General features: G+C 39.9%; 2 protein-coding genes across 3 annotated transcripts; one reads left to right on the top strand and one right to left on the bottom strand.

The window, feature by feature from the left end:
- gltpa (glycolipid transfer protein a) lies at positions 1-3,420 on the bottom strand. Its single transcript, XM_053325246.1, has 5 exons — positions 3,318-3,420; positions 784-842; positions 561-694; positions 310-460; positions 1-183 (listed from the first exon to the last, which is right to left on the bottom strand). Exons 1-5 carry the CDS (start codon positions 3,418-3,420, stop codon positions 1-3), a joined length of 630 nt encoding a protein of 209 aa, XP_053181221.1.
- Positions 3,421-4,840: 1,420 nt separating this feature from the next.
- tchp (trichoplein, keratin filament binding) lies at positions 4,841-9,369 on the top strand. Of its 2 annotated transcripts, XM_053325238.1 has the most exons (13): positions 4,841-4,908; positions 5,231-5,425; positions 6,469-6,679; positions 6,769-6,825; positions 7,162-7,230; positions 7,605-7,778; positions 7,922-8,034; positions 8,129-8,195; positions 8,291-8,463; positions 8,554-8,635; positions 8,724-8,909; positions 9,091-9,234; positions 9,329-9,369. In XM_053325238.1, the coding sequence occupies exons 2-13, from the start codon at positions 5,235-5,237 to the stop codon at positions 9,359-9,361; spliced, it is 1,500 nt and encodes a 499-aa protein (XP_053181213.1). In that variant the 5' UTR covers positions 4,841-4,908; positions 5,231-5,234; the 3' UTR covers positions 9,362-9,369. The 2 variants fall into 2 exon arrangements, with proteins under 2 accessions (XP_053181213.1, XP_053181212.1); XM_053325237.1 differs by having other exon boundaries at positions 9,091-9,354.
- Positions 9,370-9,554: the final 185 nt, after the last annotated feature.

Here is a 9,554-nt window from a genome sequence, read left to right as displayed (position 1 = left end):
TCAGACCGTGTAGTCAAGATCAGCATTCATCTTATTATATATCTCATAAATAGCATCGACGGTGGCAGAGAAGTTGATTAAGAATTTTCTGATTTTCTCCAAGCACTCCTCTTCCTTGACATCTCGGCCCTTGGAGAGAGCCTTCAGGAAATCTGACTTATGTGGGGCAGCGAACAGAGCTGCCTAAAAGCAAAAGATTTAGATGCATTTTATACCCATGCATGTACCTTTCTCAACTAATAACAAAGATCAAACATAAAAAGAAAATACAAGAACAGACACATCTGGCAATATATAATAATAACTAACCTTAAAAAGCTGTTGCACCAACCAGCCATGGTACTTCTTTAGGGCTAATTCATACGCTTTGGTGACATTGACCCGAATGAGGTGTGGGTTGCTGTCATCCTTCTCACCATCCACCAGGCTTTGAAGGAAGACTTGGATAAATCGTAGACCCCTGGTTAATGAAGAACATTTTCACAGAGATTAGAAATGCAGACTTTATTCAAAAAATCACAGAAATCTGAACAATAAATAAAACACAAAGTTTCTCAAACCTTTTCAGCCACATGAGTGCCAATGTTGCTCCAGCCTTGGGCCACTCTGCTCCATGCATTTCCTTCTCCGCCTCCAAAATCTGCTGGAGTGTCTTGAACCGTCCTGGGTTGGTATCATACACTGCCTTGATTTTCTAAAGTGAAACACGATATATCTTAATATATTACAACATTAACAAGAAATATGATGGGATATATTCACATGAAGGCAGGATATACTCACTGTGATATTTCCTGATATATCAGCCTTTATGGGTGCAAAAATAGTAGAGCCAAGGCAGTCTGTGAAGAAATATATTCAAACATATGTAACTGAGAATTTCAGAAGTTAAAATTTACACACAGAATGTGTAAACAAGAACAAATATTACCTTCTCATAAGCTAGTGAGACAACTGTGGACCTGTAGCTTTTAAAGTGCATTTATACATGGAAGATTATATTGATTTGATAGTATCATCTGAAACTTTTGAATTGTATTGGACTTTGGAAACTTAAATTTCCAATCAAGAAACATGCCAAATGTTTGACTCATCAGTGACAATTAAGATTTTCTGAAAGCCCTAAAGTAATTAATATTCAGAAGCTCGAGCTATGCCATTATTGTATAAATTAATTGTTACATTGAGAAAAGGTGAGAAATGTACAAATACGACTATTATACACTGGGGCACAGTGCACAGAGCTCTTGGCCTTTTCAGCAGTACAAGCTCTTTAGTGGGTCATATTGTTACATCTTTGAGCCACAATCAGGGCTTCCATTTGTGTAAAAAATATGCACAAGACTTTCTGAATTTTCCAAACTAATGAAATGGCACAGCACACATGATATTACCATCCTGGATTGGAACATTTAATTTGATTTACAGTATGTATTATATGGTTTCAGTTCAGTGGTGAAAATGTTTTACTTAACTTTCAACCTACATAAGACAAACTTTTAGGTGGAATATTGGTGATACTCAACAGTCTTGCTGCTGATATTAATGGACTGTACAGTAAATCCAACTACCGTTTTCAGAGATGCATCATCATAGTATTATCATTAGGTGTCCTTTAATTAGGCTACTAGAGTGCCTGAGTATTTGGTGACAGGACAGTGAACAATAACATCTAGAGTCCCGACCACACACGGCTCCTGGTTGACCCACTGACACAACAGACAGCTTTCAGCCCCTGAGCTGTTAGTGGAAACTACTCATGACATAGTCTGCTCTATTGTGCTGATGTGATGCATCACCACAATGCTAATGGCTACAGATCTTGTTTCGGAGACATTCTCATCTTTTATGCCTCTCTGTCTGTATATTTTCCACTCTGCTCACAGTATAAAGGTTTTTGTCACAAATATATATATATATATATATATATATATATGTGTGTGTGTGTGTGTGTGTGTGTGTGTGTGTGTGTGTGTGTGTGTGTGTGTGTGTGTGTGTATAAAATTGGAAACTGCTAAATAATGTAATTGAAAAGTAACAGTAAAATCATTTTTACATCAAAAACTAAAAATGTATAATGCAAAAAGTATAAACTTCTGTCAAAGACAAACCCTTATATACTGTGGTATTAACGACCTCATTTGTGCAGTTGTTGGCTCATTAAGGGCTCTGCACACCCACACAAGTATTAACTATTCTGGTTAATTTTTAATTTTATCAGGTTGGTTTTTTTTAAAGATTTTGTTGGCATAGACGCCTTTATGTATTAGTAGACTGACAGGAAACATGCAGCAAAGGACCTCCGATTGGGATTCGAACCGGGTTGGGCTGCATATATGGCATGCGCACACATGGGAATTTTCTGAGGTTACTAAACTGCATATTTAATTATAAAGTTATAACAAGTGTAACAAAATTGAGACTGTGTCCATACAGTCCTAATGAAGAGGTCCAATCAGGCATAATAATTAAAATCACCTGTATGGGTGTACTATGCATGTGTGCGGCTTTAATGGCTTGTAGGAAAGTTGGCCAAGAAATTTTCTAGGTCAGGAAAAACAATGGTGACAAGGAGCAAAGAGGTTAATATCGACATCAGACTTGGTTCCTCTCAAGGGTTTCACATGGCAATTTCAATAGAGGACCTTTGGCATATTAATACAGAATGAAGCTGCACAAAGATGCCCTGATGCACCATGCCGCCAGTGAATGGGCAAGGGGAACTCAACACCGTCCTAATCAATTTTCACAACTTAAAATCCAGGGCGGTCAATTAAATTATGCATGCAAAAGGATTGTGGACAGCTTGATGAAGAGAAATACGATCCAAAAAAGATTATCATTTTGGAAAAGGCAAGATTGTTTCATTATGCTTGATAGAGAGTGTTGTGACAGATTTCCCTCACGAAAAGTTTCGTATTTATTAATCAAGGTTGAACAAATCCCATATGAAAATCTGACAATGCTGGAAAAAGTTGGTCAATTGCAGGCAACATTTGTAAGATAAAATCCTGCATTTTGGTGCTACTTCAGATAATGTAATAGTCAACAGCACTTGAATTAATTAACAGCTATGAATCTAAATGTGTAAACTAATTAAAATCACTTAGTCAATAATTTGGTTTATACTGTAACTGTAAGCTTCTGACAACTCAATCATCATAATTAGCTGAATAACTAGACCTACACATTTGTGCCCATTTCCTCTGCAGTCACTGACAAATTAGAACAAGTTTTCACACAACTTCATATCCAGAAATGTCACAGGTAACTGCATGGCCTCTACTGTGGACTCACACAGTGGAAACTCCACTTACCAAAGAACGGTGGAAGGTATGACACAGCCTCCAGAAACGGTCTTGTTTCCACTTGTCTGTCAGCTGGCAGCTGTCTGAACTGGTGCTCCATTAGCAAAGCCATCGCTTTTAGATCGGGCGCTCTTACCTCCTGAAATGATAGCAACAGGCTGTCCAACCTCCACTGCAGATTTACAGTGACATCAAGCAGAGACTGTGTGCCATACCCCACTCTGAGCACACACAAACAGGCACAAACACATACACACACACACACAGACACACACACACACACACACACACATACACACACACACACACACACACACACATACACACACACACACACACACACACACACACACACACACACACACACACACACACACACACACACACACAGACTCTCTTCACCTACATTGAACCCAGGTGGTAGTGGAATATCCAGCTGACGGCTCATGTGATAGACTTGCTACTGATGGTCACTGATACCACTCAGGTAAAAGAGCTGATAAACGGCGTTTAGACAACAGTCCAGGACAACCAAAGCTCCCAGTGTGCTCAAATCAGCTGACATCTATCTTCCTTTAATTACTTATGCTGTTTGACTGCCAACCAATGGAGAATTAAGGAGAATCACAAAATGAGAATTAAAAATCACCCCCCCCCCCCCCCCACCCTTTCCAAGCGTGTAGGTGAACATATGGTGGCCATGAAACTTGTGAAAAAAGCAAGGTCCTTTCTAAAGCCAGTGTTTTCTACACACTGCACCTTTAACACCAGACAGGTCTCATTTTATGTAATTCTAAAACAACAACAATGATAATACTAGTAACAATACCAATAATATGAGAATACTACTGCTACAGTCAGAGTAACAGTATGCATGTGATGATTACTAGGTAAAAACAGTGACAGCATAATATTGGAGTGGAGATTTGTAAAGATAAAAAAAGATGTACCCAATATGCTACTTATAAATGAATAAATGAATAAAAAAAGAGTCTAATTTTTTTTTTTTACTTAAATCAGAATCAGGTTTTTTTTGCCAAGAAGGGTTGTACATTCAAGATATTTCCCTTGGCATTGTGGTGTATAACAGTCAAAATATACACAAAATTAAGCCGTTCTTAATGATAAAAAAGAAAGAAAGAAGTAGAAATGTTTATCAATTTATCATTAGCCCTACACTTAAGTTGAATACCACATCGCCACCGAATGGCCACTATTGAAATGCTTCAACAAGAGACAGAAAAACAAAATATAAAGAGGTCTGTATTTACACGAGCAGGTAAGGTTACTTATCTTTAACTATTTTTTCTTAGATGATCCCTCTGAAAGTAATGTAAAAGGCCACATAATTTAATTAGTACAGAAAAGTGACGTTACATAGATTTTTCCATGCATAACACTAAAACTGATGACTGAAGTAAATACAGTTCGCGCTTTTATACGAGATCGCAGTTTGTCCTTTCCTTCATTCCGTAGCGTCAGAGTAACTAGGATATTGGTTACTAAGGGACACGGAGGGAGAAAATAAAGAAAGAAATGCAAAAAGGCGTCTGAATTCAACAAGTATCAGGAGGGGACAATCCACTAAACATCTGTGAAGGTAAGAAGTTGTACTATTGAAGTTATACAAGCTCTTAAAGACGGAGTGTTGCCGGGTAACGTTAAGTGTGTGACATTGCGGCGCTTTGTTTTTATTGTTTTGGGTTTTCTCTCTCAGCTAATTGTCCATACATGTCCAACACACGGTAAAAACAAAGTGTACATGCTCATTTGTTGTCTTGTGTAAGAGCGCGACATCCTCACACACAAGCAGACTCAATTATTTAGACCAAGTTGGCCAGGTAACTAGCAAATTAGCAACGCTATAGGAGGAGGTTGAGGTCATTTCTCTTTATTTATGATATATATTAATTGTGATTTAGGTCCATGGCTCAGCCATACTTCTCTGCCCATGCGCCCAGTCGGTCCCGGGTGCTGGCCAGACAGCAAGCCCAGCAGAGGGAGCAGGAAGCCCGGTTGCGGCAGCAGTGGGAGCTGCATGCTCGGTACTTCCAGCAGCAGAATGTCCGCAGTATGAAACAGGCTGCGTGGAGCTCCCACCACTCCTACCATCAGAGGTAACTTCATGCTGACTCATTCAACTCACTCAGCATTTGACCAACAACTTCATAAGTGTTTGCATTAATTGTGGCATTAGATATAAAGCAGACACATCATATCGCTTTATATATATGTATATAGTGTGTGTGTTGTGTAGTGGTGTTTTCTGTGTTCTTCCATGTGTATAGTTCATATGATTGGCTCTGTAAGGTATCATCAGATGAAGAACCAACTCAAACCTATTAAATGTATGCTGGTGCTGGTAGTTTGGAACTCTTAACTAGTTGAACGAGGAGGACCACACAGGGACTTGTTCATTTCATCAACTTCTTCTTTATTTGAACAGCATTGTGCAATATGAAAGCCCAACATTTCAAATTACTCCTTCATCAGGGGCCACACAGGAATACTGGGTTGAAAAACACTTTTTTATACATGTACAAACATCACAAGATCTTGGATAATCATTTGGTAATCAAGACACCATCTGTGTTGCCTGTATTGCTGCATGTGGTTGCCTTACACATACAGCACCATTATTACTGTATATTATTATGGCTCCATTACCAAATTATGTGATTATCTTACAGGGTGCCTTGTGATGTTTGGAAAAGTGATTTTCAACCCAGTCATCCCGTTTGCCCCCCTGATACAGGCATAAGTCAGATTTAGATTCAGTATAATGCTGTTTAAATTAATCTGTGTGGGGTCCTCCTCTTTCAAAACTGAACATTTTCTTCTCATGTATGAGGGCTCTGTGTGACAAAGATAAAAATATGAAAAAGAGACAATGATTCATAAACTATTGCTCCCACTAAAGCAACACAGGCTGACAAATGCTCTTTGTTAGGGAAAAAACAAAAATCACCTGACTAAATCTACAGGTGTGGCTAAGTAAATCTCCAAATTGGAGGGGTAATCTTCAGGGTGTTTATCATACACTAATACATGCATAGCAAATGTGGTGAGAGACACTAAATAATATGTAATCAACAAACATCAATCTATTTTTTTAATTCACAATTCATGTCATTTACATACATTTTATTTGCTTTGTCAGTATGTCAGCATACCATAATCAGAGAGTGAAGGAGGAGAAGAGAGTGAATCTGGAGCAGCGCAGGAATCGACTCAGGGCAATGCTGGAAGAGGAGCAAAAGCAACTGGAGGCAGAGCTCCGGCAAGTGGTCCCGGACAGGAGCACTTTGACAAGTCAGTTAGTGCAAAAAACTGATGAGCTCCGTACAGCGAGAGAGGAAAGAAGAAAAAAGGTAACTACACTGAATTAGTTGAATATTTGCTTGCATGGTTGTTTGTTCTCAGTGTATAATGCTTATAATGCTATTTTTTTTACACCTAGCTTGCACAAGAGCTGCTGAAGGAGCACTGGAAGAAAAACAACACAGAGTTGCGAAAGGTAGCTAAGTTTTAACTATTAATGCAAAAGTGACAACTTGCCAAACTTCTCACTTCAAAGTCTGGTTGTTGATGAAGTGATGAATTGCCTCAGGAGTCCTGTGACTATCTGTACGTCTGAAGAGCTTCACAACTAGAGAAAAGGGACACTTTTTGTCAAGACCTCCATTTGATCTGGAAACAAATAGGGCTTGTGATGCAGATATTCCATGCCTTTCTGTTAACTTGAGTCCAAGATTGACTCAAGACAATGTTCTGGTGTCGCTTCCGCCAGGAGTCAGGTTCATCAGTATCTCTGTCTCATCACTGACAACTCCTGCTTTTAATCTGTCCTCAGGTTGAGTCGGCATTACATAAAGATCATGTTGTCGGCCAGTGGCAAGAGCAGATATCTGAGAAGAAACAGGTAGGAAATTCATCTCAGCTGTCCACACAAGCTGTCACACGGGTGCTTTCAACTTTTTGATCCTTATCGTGAGTTGTTGTACAACACTCAATTTTATTCAAACCAAGCTGCATACCAATTGTCCACCGGTATTAAGAAGTGTTACCTCCCTCATGTAGTGACACAAAGGATCCATAAGTCATTAAATATAGTCATTATCCTTTTACTTGACTAATTATATATGCAACAAATCAATTTTTTATTAAATGGTGTTCATGTCACCTGTGAGCACGGTATCTAGTCAGAAATGTACTCAGGTTAATCTCTTGAACACAATATGTAATTGAGAAAGTTTAGACACCAATTGTAAGTGACCCATCTCCCCAAACATGCAGCAAGAAGAGGCAACGCAGGAGGAGAAGAGGTGGTTTGCAAATGAGTATGAGAGGACCAGAAAAGAGGCTCTGGAGAGGATCAAAGAAGCGGAGGAGAAAAAGAAAGGAGATGAGCGTCAGAGAGCAGAAGAACTTTGCAAGCAGATGGAAGAACTGAAGCTGAGGGAACAAGAGGTATTGGGATATTAGACAAAGTAGAAAACATTCTCTCTCTATATATATGTAGACATAGAGAGAGAGATACATCTCTAATATATATATACACATACATACATACGTGTATATATATATATGTGGGTTTTTTTTTTTTATCTTAGGCGACTCGTCTAAAGAAGGAACAAGAGGCTCTGCTGGCCCAGCAGTGGGAGCTGGAGAAGATAGAGGAAGAGAGGAGAAAGTTGGAGGAAAGGCGAAAGAAGACTGAGATGGGGTAAGTGTAGCTCTTTCTGCAGATAACAAGTCACAAGTGAGATGATATTTCACGCTGGTCAGGCACTGGTATCATTTAATTTGTGTTCCACCAGGCGTTTCCTGATCCGACAGTATCGTGCTCAGCTGAGGAGGAGAGCCCAGCAGGTGCAGGAGGAACTGGTGAGTCTACTTCTGCTGATTTTTACTTTGGTATGTTAAATGTAATCCATCTTTTCTAGTTTTGACATCATTTTGAATCCCTCTGTACCCATTAGGAGGCTGACCGCAAGATCCTGGCAGCCATGCTGGAAGGAGAGCAAGACGACAGAAGGCTGGAGACCGAGCGAAGAGAAAGAGCTATTGCTGATGCTGCCTGGATGAAGCGTGTGATTGAAGAGCAGCTTCAGTTAGAGAGAGAGAGGGAGGCTGAGTTTGAAATCCTTCACAGGTGAGCACCAGGTTTCTGCAGGCTCTCACTCCACAGAAAAGACTACTGTTTTTTACTAAAATACAAACCACTGTGTCTCCCACATTTTAGGGAAGAAGCTCAACATGTGTGGGAGAAACGAGAGGCACAATGGGAAAAGGAGAGGAAAGCCAGAGAGCGGCTCATGCGTGAGGTAAACTTGCTGCAAATGCAACAGAAACCTAATTTGTGTAAAAATATATAATGACTTCTAAATAAGCTGTATTTGTCTTCTTGAAAAGGTACTTGTGGGGAGACAACAGCAGCTGGATCTGAAGATGCAGAAGAACCGTGAGGCTCAGGAGGAGTCCCTGAAGAGACGAGAAGAGCTGATCCAGGAGCTGGAGACGGAGAGGGAGTTCAGACGCCGGGAGAAACAGCAAGAAGAGAGCCGCAGAACAGCACGGATGCAGGAGATAGATGCTCAGGTTGGCATTTATTTCAGTGGTTCCTTCTATTCACTAGTTCATCTTTGGTAACTTTAAGTTTAACTTTAGTCTAGGGCTCTACAACTGACGTCACAATAGAGGTATTGAGCAGCTTATTTCTTTTCATGAGTAAATCATCGCTCCCTATGACTCTGATGTTGTTTGTGTGTGTGTACTGCAGGTGGAGCAGCGGCTCCAAGAAAAGTGGGAAGAGCAGCACAGGGTAGAGCAAGAGGAGGAGGAGGAAAGGGAGGCTCTCAGAATCAAGGAGGAGGAGCTGAGGCTGGAGATGGAGAGTATGGCCAAGAAAGGGTACCAGGAGAAGGTAAAAGATAAAAATCAAGTTGCCTGTTATGTGAATGAGTTCTCAGAGGAGACAGGATACTGAATGTTGTGTTTACAAACTGTCTCCCTCTCAGATTCACAGCAGACCTCGAACAGCCTGGACATGAGCAGCCTGCGTGACTGACATCAAAACTGTGACTGTATATTTTTATGTACTTAGCTTTATTACCTTAAAAAGAATTTGAGTGTTCATGTTGGCTATGAGGCTATATGTTGTACACTGTATGTGCCATTTCAATTTTAGTAATTTAATACTAGTTGTCTGTAGAGAACTGATGTAATTTTTGCACTTTTATAGCT

The sequence above is a fragment of the Scomber japonicus genome, chromosome 9 (genome assembly GCF_027409825.1).
Source record: "Scomber japonicus isolate fScoJap1 chromosome 9, fScoJap1.pri, whole genome shotgun sequence".
NCBI lineage: Eukaryota > Metazoa > Chordata > Actinopteri > Scombriformes > Scombridae > Scomber > Scomber japonicus.
This window is presented reverse-complemented; position numbering and strand designations above follow the sequence as displayed.